The sequence below is a fragment of the Cyprinus carpio genome, chromosome B7 (genome assembly GCF_018340385.1).
Source record: "Cyprinus carpio isolate SPL01 chromosome B7, ASM1834038v1, whole genome shotgun sequence".
Lineage (NCBI taxonomy): Eukaryota > Metazoa > Chordata > Actinopteri > Cypriniformes > Cyprinidae > Cyprinus > Cyprinus carpio.
Window position 1 is genome coordinate 38,594,483 of NC_056603.1, and position 17,839 is coordinate 38,612,321.

Sequence of the window (17,839 nt, forward strand, 5' to 3'; positions counted from 1 at the left end):
TTCAAACAAATTACATTTTCACCTATATGTGTGCAATTTGTGCATTACAGAATACAGAATTATTTTAGTTTTATTGATATGCTATTATTGTATATGTTAATATTTTACTTTTAAATTTCTTATAGAGTCTTATAGAGTCACTGCTTAATTTTTTTATAATCATTCTATTGAATATTTCAATTTACCTTTCATTTATATCTATTTCTTTTTTAGTCATTTTAGTACTTAAACTTATTCTATTTCAGTTTTTTCCAAAGCAACATTTCTGATTTTTGTTTAAGCTTTTTAAGTTTTTGATTTAATACAGTTTATTTGATATCATCTTTATTTCAATTAATGAAAATTGTCGTAAGTTTCAGTTTTAAAGCCCTTTACACTAAGAAAGAGATTTTTTTTTGTAGTCAGTCTGTCAACTGATGTTTTATATGCTCAGGTTCTTTAAAGTCAGGATTGGCTGTCAATGATCTTATGATTCATCAACTGGATAAAAAAAAATGTTTTGAAAGTGATTCCAATAATAATGTTCTTCTGTGTTGTTATTGCTATAGTTGTGGAGTGGGCTACCATATTCTCATAGTATTAGAACAATTGTTAAAACTTTATAGTAATAGATTTGTCCTTGGCTTGAACAAACCTTTAGTTAAAAATAACAACACTGACAAAATTTCAAGTTGTCAGCATAGCAACACATGCACATATAATATAAAAACTCATGTTAGTTGAGTCTTTTGTATGATTAACGTGAGGAGTTGCCTATGTAGAGAGTTTCAAATCAGTCACTTATGAGGATCTATTTAGGTTAACATGCTGCCTTAGAAGAAGAATCCTATGTCGGCAGCTAGATCTAAATGTGCGGAATTACAATGTGCAAACATTACCTGGAGGGCCAAGGCCTGCTGGAGTAGCGTCTCTCTTCTCTTTACTCTCTTGATAATGTAAGAGGTGCGACCACAAGGCGGATTTTCCCTGGCAAACACAAAGAGAAGAACCCGGTCAAACAAGCCCACTATATTACACATTACCACATTCATAAGCAATGACTGTATGCCCAGTCTATATTGTCTATGTACCTGTTTGACCTGCAGACCGTGGCTCCAGATTCTTTCCAGCAGATCACACAAGCTGGCGATGAGTGTGTTCTCCTCCACTCCAGTGATGCTGACCTCCCCGTGGCCCAGCTCCACCGCTTCCCGTCCCATCTTCTCCACCAGCATGCGTTTGGTCTAAGCCACAGATCAAATGGGGTTAGTTATAGTTTAAACGCTGGTCTATATGGATCACCCAGATGGATATCAATACCAGTTTTATTTAATAAAATCTATAGGATCAAAACACACCTTATTTCTGCATTCCTTTAACAGTCCCTCTACGAACTTCCAGTTGGTCTGTGCGATGACTGAAGGTGACAGGTTGGAGAGTTTGGGCTGGCGGAGAGTGGTGCCCAGGTTCCTGGCCTCCTGGATGTACTTCTGCATTGACAATATCACAAAGTCACATGACGCCCAACAAACGACTGATGTAGCTTGTGGCTTTTGAGTTACTTCAAATTTAGAGTTCAGGTGGCTAAACACCCCCAAGTCCACTGGGTTAAACACCACGGTAAGCACAGGTGGTTTACAATATACAGAACACCTACAATACCTACACTTCTAAACGTTTAAATCTTGGTATTGTGTTCAGTTAACCACAAAATAAAATTCTTATGAGAAAAGTCATATTTTATGACCCCCCAGCCCAAATAAAAAAAATCAAATAAAGAAAGAAAAACAATCAATTGAAATTAATATATATATATATATATATATATATATATATATATATAAACCTATTTTAAGGACCATTAAGATTTTATGAATTTTATCTCTTTTTTTCATGCCAATTAAGGCTATTATTTTTCCAAACCCATGTGACTTTTCTTCCATGGGGCACAAAAATAGGCATTTTGAAGAATGTTCTGATGTTTTACCATAAAATTACAATAAAAAAGGACCGGCACTGTCTAAAATCACACAAAAGCACAGTAAAAAAATCTTAAAATAATATAAAAATGGTCCACAAGACTCAAGCAAGTAGACATTTATGACAAGATAAAAGCAAACTGACAAATGAAGGAGAGGGGTTTAAATGAGTTTAATTCTAGTAAAAAATGATACGGCAATACAAAAATCTTAATGGACTTAATAAATGTTTTCATTTTCTGTGTAAATTATTATTTCTAATTTCTTTTGTTTAATTTTGGAGCAACATAAGACCTAGTTTTTTTTCTGCAGTAAAAATAAATGACTCTTAGATCTTGCCTGAATTGTATTCACCTGCCAAATAAAACATAAGGGAAGAGATTTCATTTTACATTTGACAAAAGTGTCAAAAGCAGGAAGCTACAGACACTGATGGGGATGAGGGCTCAAGCTTTTGAGATGGGAAAGGCAGTGGGGAATGTCAAAGTTGGCAGATTGAGATTCACAGCCTGAGCGCACATACCACATCCACCTTGACGGACTTTAGACAGGGCCTGAAGGACTGCGAGAACCAGTAGTAGTCCAGAGCCAGCAGAAGCTGAAGCTCAGAAAACAGACACTCCACATGCTGAGAGTGTGTGTTTGTTTGTGTGTGTGTGTGTGTGTGTGTGTGTGTGTGTGTGTGTGTGTGTGTGTGTGTGTGTGTGTGTGTGTGTGTGTGTGTGTGTGTGAGAGAGAGAGGAATAGAGAAGAGAGACGAACAAGTGTGAAAAAAGAGGGGCGAAGAAAAGAGATCCAGGACAAGAAAGTTAACGAACAAAAACAAAAGAAACACATTAATCATGCTATGAAAGAAACTATAAGATAATGACAATGGACAATAAAACAACAGAGAGTACAAAGGAAAATAAAGAACAGGAGAAAAACATTCAGAAACTAACTAGCAAAAAATGCAAAACTAACAAACATGTACACTACCAGTCAAAAACTGGGAAACAGATAGTTATTCTTTACTATTATTATTATTATTATAAAATATAGATAACAGTTAGAGTATTGGTAATAGTAATAATATTACACTGTGAAATAACACATTTGGAATTGTTGTGACCAAAATATTGTACTGTATAATACTTACTTACATACATATATATATATAAATTTTTTCTTTTTTTTCTCCATTTACTGATGCATTATTAAAATCAAAAGTTGTATCTGTTAATATTATTTAACGGACCTGAGCTAACATTAACTAACAATCAACAGCTAACGTTGACAAAAATTAATAAATACAGTAACAAATGTCTAGCTCGTTGTTGCTTAATGTTAGTTAATACACTAACTACTATTAACTAACGGGATCTAATTGTAAAGTGATACTGAAATGTTTCTTAAGCATCAAATCAGCATATTAGAAAGATTTCTGACAGTAAAAACTGGAGAAATGGCTGCTGAAAATTCAGCTTTGCCATCATTGAAATGAATTGTATATAGAATATATTTAAATAGAAAATTATTGTAATAATACTGTGCAATATTGAGTCTTTTTACTTTTCTTCAAGTAAATTCAGGCTTGGTGAGCAAAAGAGACTTCTTTAAAAAATATATATATATTTTGGCCAGCAATGTAAATATAAACCATAAATAAATTCTATAAATAAAATTAAAATTCATGTGTAGCCACAATTTATATTTCATTTTGAATTCTATCCATACCTCTCTCTGGTCATTGTCCAAATAGAGATGTTCAGCGTGTTGTTTCTGTCTGTCCTTCCTCCGCCATTGTGCCGGTGCACTGCGCTTCGCCCATCTAACACACCACAACAACAACATTAGATTAGAAGAAAAATCACAAACAACTGGCCACCAGAGTTTGCATATGGATTATGAGAACCGGTCTCAATGCTTGATTTACCCAAGCAAGAAACTTCTTGGATCAGCATCCTTGCTGGTCTTCAAACAGATCTACAGCTGGAGTAATATAGCTAAACCAATACTTTGTTGAGCTGCTACCATCATTTCAACAAATCAGTCACAGTTGTGGATTCAAAATATTTAAGCAATAATTAAAATCTTGTTCTAAAATCTAAAAGCACTGACTCACAGGACTGAATACATCTAGCTTTACGATCAAACAGTCATATATTTTAGGAAAATCATTCCAGGACTAACAAATTATGTTGATCAAGGAGCCAATTTAATCACATCATGCCAGCATCAACAGGTCTGAGAGCCTTTGTGCTCCAGTTACTTAATTAATTGATGTCTCAACACTTCTAGTAAAAGCCAAGCTATTTATTCTCACTTGTTGCTGGTGGGTCCAGAGGAGAGAACATCGGACTGTAAGCGGGGGAAAAAGCCCGGCTCATAGCGGCCCTGACCGATCTTCATGTCCAGCAGGTGGGGATGCAGAGCCGTGTGGTCGATCTTACACAGCCTCATCTCAATGGCCTTTTCTAAAGCGGCACGAGAGGAACACGTCACACACATATTACTCATGAATCACAAAAACCCTGTATAGAGTCATCAAAGAAATTATGTCCTCGTCACAGAGACACGAAACCCACATGGTGGGAGGAGTGTGAGTTAGCACTGTGGTAGAATGAAAGAGACAGTTAAGCCACCGATGTTAACCAACACACCACGCTCAAAATATCTCTTACACAATACAAAATCTATCAGCCATTAGAGATGCTACAGTGAGAGCTGTGAACAATGTTTTAGACATTAAAAAAAAGAATATAGTCAACATTCAACAATATATATATATATAAAAAATTATTTAAATAAATTTAAATTAAATGTCAAATTAAACTGAATTCTTAAATTAAAATAAATTTTAGTAGCTAAAGCAAACTACAGATTTATGGCTAAGTTATGCACCAAAATATCATACTCGAGGCCAGTTTTACTAACAGTTAAACAGTCTTTTGGCATTAAAATAGTACTGTCCAGTTTTACTAAAGATGCTCAGTAACGAATTAGTGCTGAAAAGGCATGGACACAGTTTTGCGCCTGAACTTATTGAAGGAGTTTCCCTTTCAGATGCAAAATTTATGGAAGGAGAGTATTCAAATAAATCATGCAACGATATTTACTTACGTTTGCGCTCGTCTAATTACTGGTATTTGCGTTATTTCATAATGCCCCAAAAAAGCATGTCTTAAACTATTTTGCGCTTAAAATGGATATAATGTGTTGCTAGGAGAGGCACCGCAGAGAACAGAGAAAGTGTGGTAGAAGGGAGAGGATTTTTTCCACTTGTATTAATTTATTTGGAATGCCAGAAGAACACATTATCCGAACATATCGTTTGCCAAGCCATGTTATTTTTAATTTGCTTCAGGAAATAAAAGACGACTTGGAACCCTCAACTAGGAGTCTCGCAGGTCCAGGTCTATCAAAACTTCTAGCAAACCTTCATTTTTTGTCCTCTGGATCTTTTCAACGTACTGTGGCTTCTTAATTTCTTTATTTGCGACTATGCTAATTTACATTTATGCATTTATTTACATTTATGCATCTAGCTGATGCTTTTATCCAAAGCAACTTACAGTGCATTCAGGCTAACATTTTTTACCTAACATGTATTCCCTGGGAATCGAACCCACAACCTTTTGGGCTGCTAACACAATGCTCTACCACTGAGCCACAGGAATAATTTGCACTGCGCTTGGTATATTGCGTTGGTCAATATGTAAAAAAGATGTTGCACCTGTGTTCTTTAATTTGCGCGTTGTTAGTAAATCACCTGCAGAAATTTCCACGCCCATCGGTGCTGTTTTGGAATTACGCTCGCACTAATTTGCCCTGTTTAGTAAAACTGGCCCTTAGATTCAGGGGCTTACATCTTAGCAAACACCACCAATGAAAAAAATATTTTTCAAAATAAATGAAATGCAATAAACTAACTTTCCAATGAGTTCTATGATGATAAATGAGAGCCTTTAAAAGGGTTTTCATTATTCACGTTAATAATAAATAATATTTCCATTTGGCTCTCTATGCTTGAACTGTCCTTTTTCATCAGCAGAGCTAATGGAAGACATCTAAATGTAAGGCACGCGATTCAAGAATCCTATCCATAATGCACTGCAGGAAGAGGAATTTAGCATGACCGTTGCATGAAGTGAGCTGTCTGTGTATTACTAAGCTAAAACGTATAGATTTTCTTATTAATGAGGCGCCATGAGGAAAACGGATCAACTTTCCAGTAACACTTTAAAAGCAAGACGTCTGAAAATAAAAGTCACAACCACAATCAATAAGTTCTTCTTGCATTCAAATTTGTGCATAACACGATTGATGTACATGAAAAATCTGCACTATGACATTTGAAAATTACACAAAGAGAGAAATAAATGCACGAAGTGTCCATATTTATCAGCCGCCAAATGCAAAATGCAATAAAAAAATTGGCTTGGTAAACAGATTTGAGGTATTGGCTGCTCTAATTATGCAATGGTGAAAAGCTTGGTTATTAATTAGTGTATTATTTTATTTAAAGCTGACAGATATAAGAAGATATTTTGAAGAATGTAGGTAACCAAACAGCTGCTGGTAGCCATTGAGTTACATAGTTTTGCATTCAACAGAAGACAGAAATTCCAGTAGGTTTGGAACAACTTGAGGGTGAGTAAATGATCAATGACCAGTAAAACATTTATGGCTAGTAAATTTCAATTTGCCCTATATGGTTATGGTAAAAAAAGGCATTTCAGTTTAAGTAATCCAAATAGCTCCATTTCTAAAACAGATTGGTCACCAGGTTCATGCCGTCTCACCTGCTTCATCAATATTGGTGCATTTCTGGTACATGGAGGTCCGCAGGGTGGGTGTCCTGACATTTAGCATGCGGATCTTGTCAACACGGGAATCAAATACTCTCAGCGTGTGCTCTTTGTCCTCGTCATCGTGGCACAGGATCTTACTGTCGATGAAAGAGGCAAACATCTGCGTCTCCAAGAAGCGGGAGAGGAACGGCAGGTAAGGCTCGGGTTGATCCGAAAGGAAGGAGGCCTGCAGTGGGCAGAATTCAGAAATGGCAAACAGCATGAAGCTGCTGTGGGCTACAAAGTGTATCAGCATCCCAAAACATCTTACTTACTTTTATTTTTCCAAAACTCTTTATTTTTTGTTTTATTATCGAAAAGAATGGCTAATCAATTTAATTCTTAAAACTTCTTGGTCAGAGCTGGTTGTAACGTAGTAGGTCTTAAAGCTGATCATAAGTGGTTGACCAATTTGAACCGGGCAATAAACCAACATGACTTTAATTTATAAATGGATAGAGAAACATCACCTTGTCAAAGTTCTGCATCTGGTCTCGGTTGCTAAACCAGGACTCTTTGTCTTGGCTGGACTGAATGACGAACACCTCATAGTCAGAGAACATCTGCGTGAAGCGGTTGGCAAAGACCTCTCGCACTCGAATGTTCAACTGATGCATTTTCATCTCCTCTTCATCACACTGCACTTTTGAATCCTTATTAGTGCTCGTATCCTCCTTCACATCCAACTGTCAAATACACCAAAAGAAGAATGCACTTATAAACAGGCCCAGAGGTGAAGGACAAAATAAGTGCCCCATTGTATTAAAACGTGCTGGTGGGGTCAGTGGCACACGAACCAGAGGGACTGCTTGTTGTGATGGCATGACAAGTCAAAAGTGTAGCTCATGAATATTAATCAGTTTAAACTCAAATATTTTAAGTGATATTGTGATATAACTGTTTTGATAAACAGTCTATGTGATGCATCAAACCAAAAAACAAGTCTGTAGTAGAGTATTTATTCATTTCAGGCAGAACTGAAACGTAACAAATTAATTCTGATTAAAAATATTAAATAATTTGTGGAAATACGTCCCCACAGAAAACAACACCTCTCTGTAATAATAAAATAAAGTGGCAAACAACGAATCTCCCCCATGTTAATCTGACTTTTCAACAGTTTTTTCTAAACGATTTTAGTAAGTCCAGTGTTTGCTTAGTATTTTTGTTCATTTGAATTTTGATTTTATTTTTCAGATTTTCAATTAAATTTGAATGTTTTAGTACTTTTCCTGTGTTTTTGTCATTTTATTTGTTTTTATTTTTAAATATGTCTAGATATTATTTTTTATTTATTTATTACTTTTATCTTATTTAGCTTCAGTTATTTTAGTACTTCAACTTTAAATGAAAATGAGAAATGTTGCTTTGGCAAAAAGCTGAAATTGTAAAATTTATTTCATTTGACTTTTTTTTCTTCAACTAACACATTTTGTTTATGGATTTTCTTTTAGTTAACATTAATAACCCTGCCTCTGTCACATGGCAAGTGTTGGTCCAAACTGTTATATTGTTCATTCATGCCACATTTAGGGCCAGTTTTACTAAACTGGGCAAATTAGCACGAGAGCGCAATTCCAAAAGAGCTACAATGGGCGTGGAAATCTCTGCGGGTGATTTACTAACAATATGCAAATTAAGAACACAGAAGCAACATCTCATTTACATATCGACCAACACAATATACTAAGTTCTGACATAGTTTAAGACATGCTTTTGTTGGCCGTTAAATAATGGCGCAAATACCAGTAATTTGACGAGCGCAAACATTAGTAAATCTATGATTCATTTGAATACTCTCCTCCCATAAATTTTGCTCTGAAAGGGAAACTCCTAGAAATGCATATTCAATAAGGTCAGGCGCAAAACTAACTGTGTCCATGCCTTTTCAGCGCTATTTCTTTACTGCACGTCTTTTGAAAAACCTGACAGTACTATTTTAATGCCAGAAGACTGTTTGCGCTGGCGCTAACTGTTAGTAAAACTGGCCCTTAGATTCCAGTGCTGGATGATGATGTACTTCATCCTTGAAACTTTGTTTTGGAATGTCATCTTAATATAATCTCAGCATAAAAAAAATTAACAAAAGATCACAATCACCACTCTACATTTTCCAAATGCTAAATTACACTCTTGACATTTTCCAGGAAAAATGCTGAAGTTGCAATGTAACTGAAGTAGCAACAGATCTTTTCTTGAGTGAAATGGATAATTAAAAAAAATTAGTAATTTGGAATTGTCTATCAATTGCTGTTTGGATGGAGGCAAATCTGAATACAAACTTAATTGTAAGAAAAGGGCAGGATTTAAGCAGACTAAATAATTGGAGATGCCAGTATACATCCCCGGAGAGAAGTCTTTCAGAGTTATGACATTTTTAGATAAAAAGAGCTTTTTTGTTGTTGTTTTCTAATAGAATGAAACATGCATAAATGAATTGATCAAATCAAGCAATTTATAAAATAGGGTGATTTTCCATTTAACATAAACTTTAAGAGCAAAGATAGGAGTTAAAAGAGAGGAGGAACAAGTGAGTGGGAAAATGTGGCAGCAAATATCAGCGCACAGCTTTCGTAGCTGATCTGAGTTATCTATTCTCTATGGTAACACCCTGAATGGAGAGCAGGGAGTGCTGGGAACGGAAGTCTACAAATCTGCCTTGATTTATGAAGCAAGTGAGGCTTGTTCCCAAGAGAATATAACCATACAGAGCAAGCGGCGGTACACAGAGAGCAAGAAAAGCAAACAAGTGCCTGACAGCTCATTCTAAATAAGGAAATCATTGAATATCAAGTCAGTATGATGGAATTTAACTATTTCACTGTCACTGCTGTGACAAACTCTCTCTAGGAGCTATATTAAGAGTAAGGGGTCAATCCCTGGTCTTTAGACAGAGTGTGCCCTTAAGCTGCTTAATGTCATCGAGAGAGACCTCAAGCTTTCTGAGGATCAGAACAGAGCACGCTCAGTCTTTACAGCCATTTGTTCATCTTTTCATTGCCCACACAATAATTATAATTATTGCCCACACTGAAAAGATCTATTTTCCACAAAGCAGCTGTCATCACTGCTCAAGTCATTGTTCAGTTCAAAAAGGAAAATGATTGAATTCACAGCAAATCCCCAGAGAAACCAGATGAACTTAATGTATTTGTCTGAGAGAATTTACAGCATAATATACAAATTCATTTTCATTAAAACTATATATATATATATTAGTTTTAATATATATTTATACATGGTCATTGATATATTAAAGGGGTCATAAGATCAAAATTTAAATTTTTCCTTTCTCTTTGAATTGTTACAAGCTCTTGGTGCATAAAGAAGATCCGTAAAGTTGCAAAGACTAAAGTCTCAAATCCAAAGAGATATTCTTTATAAAAGTTAAGAGTCAACCACACCCCCCTTAAATGCCTCGTTTAAACACGCCACATGTCTACGTCACTGTGTGGGAAGATTTGCATAATGCCACCCAAACGTTCACGCAAATAAAGAAGGCGTAACCTTTGATTCTCGCTGTTGCCGCCGGCGTCATGTCGTGGAGACGCTGTTTCGTTGTGAAAGTAAAAATACTTTGTTTGGCCTTCCAAAAGAGGACACAACTAGAAATCAGTGGTTAAGTTGAATTTACAATCCAAATATTTAGTGTGCAGCACATTTTATGGAGGACTGTTTTCTGATCCTAGGAGAGAAGACTACAGTGCTGGCTGTTCTGACTCACAGTCTGTAAGTACGTTTACATATGTAAAGGATTTGCCACTGATGATTCAAACACGAATCACACTTGTCCATGAGTGAAGACGCTGCGCAGTGCAAATCCGTGAATGAATGTTCTGAAGTGAGGTAAACTTCAACAGATTTCCCCTGCTCAGGGAGTAGGTTAGCAATGAACACTGTGTAGGGACCATGTCAATGAGAACACAGTCCATCCACGGAGCTCACTTCTAATGAGATGATTATCTGAATCAGGTGTGTTAACAAAGAGAGACATGCAAAATATGCAGAGCTGGGGGGCACGAGGACTGGAATTGAGAACCGCTGGGGTAGAGTAGAGCTTGTTGTTTGTCGTTCCTCCGATCACAAATGCAGACATGGTTTTATGTTTACACGGCTCGATGCAACGAAACGCATAAAAAGACAATATAAGTCATTATAATCCGTAATTATGTCCCCACTGGATGCAACAAATGCCTCGTTTGTAATGGGTTTTATTGTTTTTGTCTCGTCGGCGTTCTGACTGGGACACGCATCACAGTATGGCAAGGGGCTTAACATTTCCGTCACACGCTTGAGGTATTCGGCCAATCACAATGCACTGGATAGCTGGCCAATCAGAGCACACCTCGCTTTTCAGAATGATGAGCTTTGTAAAAAACAACGCGTTTCAGAAGGCGGGGCATAGAGGAGAAACAATAATGTACAGTATGTTGAAAATAATGTGTTTTTTGAACCTTAAACCGCATAAACACATTTAATTACACCAACTACACAAAATAATGTTATTTTCAGCAACATCATATGACCCCTTTAATTTTATGATGGCACTGCTATACTGTCTTATTACATATTTCCTATCACAAGAAAATTACATAAGTTTAATGTGTAGAATAAGTATGTGAATTGAGATACAACATACAACCAGAACTTGGTGGATTTTTTAAGGATGTTTTTTTTAGCTTTTTTGTTAAAGCACTTAGTGCTTGAGGTCTGAAGTAGTTTAAATGATAATTTTGAGATGTTTTTTTTTTTTTTTGAGTCGGATAAAATTTTATTTATGCTTTAATCATGCTATTCCCTCAAGCAACAGTGCAATAAACGGTGCTTTACAAATTTTTATGTCGTGTCCCTTCCAAGTCCCTGTTATGTTATCCTAATGTGGATACCAATCAGTGTGATAATCAAACACTGCAAATGTTTATTCGCTTGCCTGCTAAAAATCATAACAAACTTTTTAAAAAAACTTAATTAACACTGTTTAATATTTAAAACAGACACACACTCTGTGTCCTCATTCCCATGCTCACCTTCTCCAGACTGACTCCAGTCCTCTTGACCAGCGCTTGCAGACGAGCTATGGTTTGGTTTTCTCTCAGCAAGTACGAGTTGAGCGGTGAGCCGGCCAGGTTGCCGTTGCGCTTGTCAGAGGCCATGTCACCCGAGCGGAAGCCCCTGAGCTTGCCCAGGCCCTCGCTGCACTGTGGGTTTGCCTCTGAAGATACGCCAAACGCCAGCAGAACCTCCGAGATCTCCTGGATGAACTCCAGCTTGTTGGGGAACTGAGGCAGGTCCTCAGGTAGCTCGATAAAGTGGTTGTCAATATCGACGAAACAAAGGTTGGCCTGAAGGGTACAAGAGTTATTTCATTACAAATATTGATCTATGCGATTACATAACAGAAATTTCTGTAAGAGATTAGGAACAATGTGGTATCACTGACTTTCATCAACTAACAAACCAATGGTGCTCAGTTGAGATTTATATACTCATATAATCATGTTAAAAAAACGGACAAGGTTTGACAATTTTATACATTTACAAACAGGCACAAATAGGAATGCACACTACCAAAAAGGTACCAAATAATACTATTGCACTACTATGTACCATGGTATTCTTTGTCGTACCTTTGATATATAACAGTACTCCATTATTATCACATTTTATATGGTTCTCATCATTGCACCAGGATGCAGCCACAGTAAATTTTTTTAAAAAATGGCACATTGCAGTGATACATCAGAGAGCTTGCTTTCCCTGCAGGTTGGTGCCACCGATTTCTTTCATAAGCACTAAAAGAAGAAAAGTGGCAGTGTTGCTGACAAATGTTTGATAGAAGATTTACTCTAAAAGGAACTCCACACGAAGAGCAGACTTTTTACTGCTGCTTTTCAGGTAAGATCAAGGAAAGAGTGCATGTCTCATCAGTGAGCAAGGTCATAGATATTGTTTTCCAACAAAAGGTTTTACCATTTCAGTCACATCTCAGTAGGGAGATGAAGAAGACCAGAAGGGTATTAAAGGGAGATATTATTACTCTAGACACTGAAAAATACACTCCAGTATGTGTTTTACAGTTACATTCATACTTCCATGGTATTATAGCTTTATATGGTATATATATTATTAAACTAACATTATTTTTACAGTACGTATGACTAAAAGAAAAGATGAAATTGACATTGTTATTGTTAGGAAATGTTTCTGTTGCAAATAAATGCTGTTCTTTTGAGCTTTCTATTGATCCAAAAATCCCAAAAACAAACGAAAAACAAATATTACACCATTCTCGTTGTTAATATGAATAATAATTCACCAAATGAATAACAATTCACCAAATCAGCATATAAGAATGTTTTCTGGAGCATCACGTGTCTCTAAAAACTAGTGTAAAAGCTGCTGAAAATTCAGCTTGTCATCACAAGAATAAATTTAATTTAAAAATACCATAAAACAGAAAACAGTTATTTTAAATTGTAATAATATTTCACAATATTACTGTATTTTTCATCAAATAAATGCAGTCTTGGCGAGCATAAGAGCCTATCAAAAACATTTTAAAAATCAGAAATATACATTTATGTATATCTCTTTTAATTGGGTAGAATTAGGATTTCAGCCTAACTGCCACGAACATCTAACGGCCGGGTGATGTTGATGCATGACCTAATGAGATTTAAGCATGAGTCTTTTCTTTAACTGGGATGCTTGTGAGGCCAAACAGACTGTGATGATCACCAGCTATAAGGCTGCAGCACTAATTCTTTAATAAAACCACATGACATCATCCCTGAACATGAATTCATCCTGTACTGAGTCAGTTCTCTGGGAGCGAGTGTGTGGCACGCACCTCTTGGGGAAGTTCCAGCTTGGTGCGGTCATCCTGACCGTTGGAGTGCAGACCCATGAGGTAGGGCACAGGAGCGTCCAGGAAGTGGAGCAGTGAAGCGGGCAGGATAGGCACGTACACATGCTGCCATTGGAAGGGGAACATTAAAGCTGTGATGCTCTCAGCTACCGTCATCAGCCGCTGGTAATCTGGACAGAGACACATTCAGACACGTCACTCTCTGAGCAGGGTTACTCTACACAGAGCTAATTTACAGAGTGATGTAGATTATCCCTGCAGAGACAGAATAATCAAACCTGAGACCACAACAGAAACAGATTTTTGCAAATTATAACTTATGAGTGTAACACAGAGGATACTGTCAGCATTAGGTGATGCGCCGACAGCCCACCCACAGAGGGCCCTATCATACACCCGGCGCAATGCGACGGAAGGCGCAGCGCAAGTGTGTTTGCTAGTTTCAGTCCGGCGCATTTTCCATTTTCCCGTCCAGCGCCACGTCGTTTAATTAGCAAATGCATTTGCGTCCATTTGTGCGCCCATGGGCGTGCTGGTCTAAAAAAGAGGTGTGTTCAGGCGCATTACTGGCGCATTGCTATTTTAAGGAGCTGAAAATAGACTGCGCCATAGACCAACTCAAACCTGGTCTTAAGTCTGGCGCAATGTTTTTTCTTTGTTATTTAAAGAGCGTGTTAGTATAGGCGGGTCCACAACGTGCGTACAAGCTGCTTATTAAACACAGGGATGCACAGCAGCACACAAACATGCCAAATATTCAAAATTAATGGATTGCAATGCATAAGAATTTTTTTGTAGGCTAATTAAATCTAAAAATGCCTACATGTCATAATGGATAGTCATCGCATGTATCAGAATTAGACTATCTATTTGCTCGCACACGAGGAGCTCCGTTTCATCTCGGAGACGCGTTCTGTCTTTGCGCTTGCCAAATTCCGCCGTGTAAATAGGGGGCAAGTCATGGCACGAGCACAAATGGCTCTTAAAGGGAATGGAAGATGAGACTCTGATTGGTTTATTGCACGTTATGCCCAAAAAACACCCATTACTCATTAAGAGAATAGGGACAACCTGTTTAGACCATGCGCCTGGGTGCGCCAACCGTTTTTCCGTCGTTAAAATAGCAAAAGTGGATGCGCCGTACGCTTTACACTTTGCGTTTAGATCGTTAAAATAGGGCCCATAGTCTGTTTACTGAAACAACATTTTGTTTATTACATATAAAAATGGCAAGAGCTGTCTGCGATCACTATTTCGACTCTGATTGGCTAATATCACTATCTAGATATAAATCAGATTAAATGAAAATAAACAACTGTCAACCATTCTTTTTTGAATGATATAAATCCATATATCAGATTTAATACACACACACACATCAGATTTAAAGGGACAGTCCACTTTCTTTTTCTTTGAAACATAACAGAAGATATTTTGAAGAATTTTGGTGACCAAACAGTTCCGGTTCTCATTAACTTCCATTGTATTGTTTCTTTGTCCATTCAATGCAAGTCAATGGGAACCACAATTATTGAGTTACCGATATATCTTCTAAGTTCCACAGAAGAAAGAAAGTCATACAGGCTTGAATTGACATGCACGTCTAATGTTTAATTTTTGGGTGAAATAACCATTTAACTGTCTAATTGCTCTTAATGAAAACCAACAGACATACGTTACTCCATTTTTCCATTTTCAGTACTGAAATTGTGTGTGTGTGTGTGTGTGTGTGCATTCACGCATTTGGAGATTGTAGAAATGCTTTAATTGTGTGCTTCATAAGTGACTGGCACACAATGCATTCTCAAGTGGGCATTTAAAAAAGAAATATCACAATAAAGAGGATATATTACATGTCATTCTCATACACACAAAATCCAGACAAAATGGGCAATTTTTTTGTGATGGTCTCCACCCTGCAGTCCCATAGAGTGTCACGACTGTCAGAGAGACAAGAATACTAAACCAGTCTCTAAGCACCCTGAGTAACAACAAAAAGCCTATTCACACACACACACACACAGTCCTCACATCCCACACTTATTTTTACTTGGCTTCAAGGAAACAATTTTCACTCAGAAATTGCTAGTAAATGTCAGAATACAGTGAAACATTAAGAATTACATATGCCATTTTAAAGTAGAAAGTTCTAAAAATTATTTGTCGAATTTATAAATAAAAAGATTACTGGAGCACATTTTACAAAAAAAATAATAATATTATTATATATATATATATATATATATATATATATATATATATATATATATATATATATATATATATATATATATATATATATATATATACTATTTTAAAAAAACCTGCATTTCTCATTTGTATATTAATATAATACAATATAATTTTATTTAATTTTTAAAGAAAATGTGCTTTCATAAATGTAAATATTTTAAACAATTAAATATTATTTAATATAAATTATTATCATGTTTTGTTAAGTTATAATAATATATTAATTCAAGTAAGAAATCAATGTAAAGCTAACTGACTGTCCTGCACTGAGGCAGAAGTCTATATATGGAAATGAGCAGTGACCGGCAAACATCCATTGATCTAGCAGCAGATGCCCGTCTCAAGGATTCACGTACCTGGGAAAGGGCCAGGGTATTTATATATGCTACATATGTGCCAGTTATTTATAGAGCAACGTAGGCTATCTTGTTGTTTAGCACTAACACCCTGCTGTGTGTGTGTGCGGATGCTCAATCTAATGACATCAAGTCCTTTTCTCACTGTCCGCATACATTTCGCTACAAGCACGAGCCTTCTGGATACAGAAAGGGATGATGTCATTTCCAGCCAATCATATTTCTGCTGCATCACCACCATCCTCCTTATCTGGAGGACGGTTGCTAAGCAACACCACAGCAATGCATCCACCCAGCCCCCTGTCGCTGTGTAGTTGCCTCCTGTAATTCGCTCTTCCTTGTTGGTGTAATTGATCCAATCAGCACATCTGCCACTGAATCGCAAAACAATCTTCCCATGCTGCTTTAAATTCAATCTAAAATGGCCTGCTGAGGATTTCCAGCAGGAAACACTGCCAATTATATTTCGTGTAGCATGTGAATCAAAGAAAGTACATGTTAAGTGGCATTTTCATAAATATAATAATGATATTTTGACATACTGTGAGACATACTGTGAGATTATTACGAAAACTTCAAGCATATGGCAATGACAAACACGAAAGACTCAATTGCTACAATTTTAATCAACTTCTAAACGTACTATTCACTTAAATATTCCACAGAAAGCTTCGAGTTTAATTTTGCAAACTACCAGGTGTTTCTGAGAAAAGGGTGGGCTGTGAGTTTAACAAGAACGAGAGCGAACAAAGCGCTGAGATGAGCTCACACGGAAACTGAGACGGAGGGAGAGTGTGAAAAGAGAGAAAGAGCATGTCGCAGGACACTGCAATAGAACTGCTCCTGTTTATTCTCTCGTCTAAAACTAGCCTGTACTAAACAGGACAAGCCAAAAATCAAGAAAATGAGCTAAAATCAATGTTTGCATGGCATTCATTCCAAACTGTGTTAGGTTACATTAAGGTCATCAGATTTAAATCAGCTTTAATTTGAAAAGGCTGGTGTAAGTTGGCAGCAAAGGGCAATACTAATCTATGTCAAAAAGCGTTTACTAAATTAAAGTCTCTGCGTTTACTCTCTTTGGATGATTAAGAACAATGATTTATGACTTTGAGCAAATTACAGCCAAGTCGTTAAAAATTAATAGAACCTTGATGAGGTTTTCCTATTATATGTCCTATTTAAACAGCAAGCTGTATGGCACATATTGAATAAAACAGCCATAGCCTTTAACTTACATTGCAGCCATAAACCAGAACTAGTTGTTCTTGTTAGTCAGTGGTATGCAGATGGTCAAGGTTTGGTTAGTTAGCATCAACAGTCAGCCACTGTTGGCAGACACTGTAAACTACGCCATTAGGGGAAGTTGTGGGCTAGTGGTTAGAGAGTTTGACTAAGGTTGTGGGTTCGAGTCTCGGCCGGCAATACCACGACTGAGGTGGCCTTGAGCAAGGCACCCCCAGCGAACCCCCAACTGCTCCCCGCAGCATAAATGGCTGCCCACTGCTCCGAGTGTGTGTTCATGGTGTGTGTGTGTTCACTGCTGTGTGTGCACTTTGGATGGGTTCAATG

General features: G+C 36.9%; 1 protein-coding gene across 3 annotated transcripts in view; it reads right to left on the minus strand.

The window, feature by feature from the left end:
• Positions 1 to 17,839, minus strand: part of dennd5a (DENN/MADD domain containing 5A) — a 53,831-nt gene that overhangs the window by 15,444 nt on the left and 20,548 nt on the right. For 2 of the 3 annotated variants that reach the window (XM_042728552.1, XM_042728553.1), the window contains 9 exons: positions 13,641 to 13,828; positions 11,818 to 12,132; positions 7,261 to 7,476; positions 6,743 to 6,977; positions 4,264 to 4,414; positions 3,675 to 3,768; positions 1,338 to 1,469; positions 1,071 to 1,223; positions 879 to 966 (listed from right to left, as the gene is read on the minus strand). In XM_042728552.1, coding sequence (XP_042584486.1) covers positions 879 to 966; positions 1,071 to 1,223; positions 1,338 to 1,469; positions 3,675 to 3,768; positions 4,264 to 4,414; positions 6,743 to 6,977; positions 7,261 to 7,476; positions 11,818 to 12,132; positions 13,641 to 13,828 — 1,572 coding nt within the window. Of the gene's footprint in view, positions 1 to 878; positions 967 to 1,070; positions 1,224 to 1,337; positions 1,470 to 2,481; positions 2,587 to 3,674; positions 3,769 to 4,263; positions 4,415 to 6,742; positions 6,978 to 7,260; positions 7,477 to 11,817; positions 12,133 to 13,640; positions 13,829 to 17,839 lie in introns of all 3 variants that reach the window. The other variant, XM_042728554.1, reaches the window with a different exon arrangement.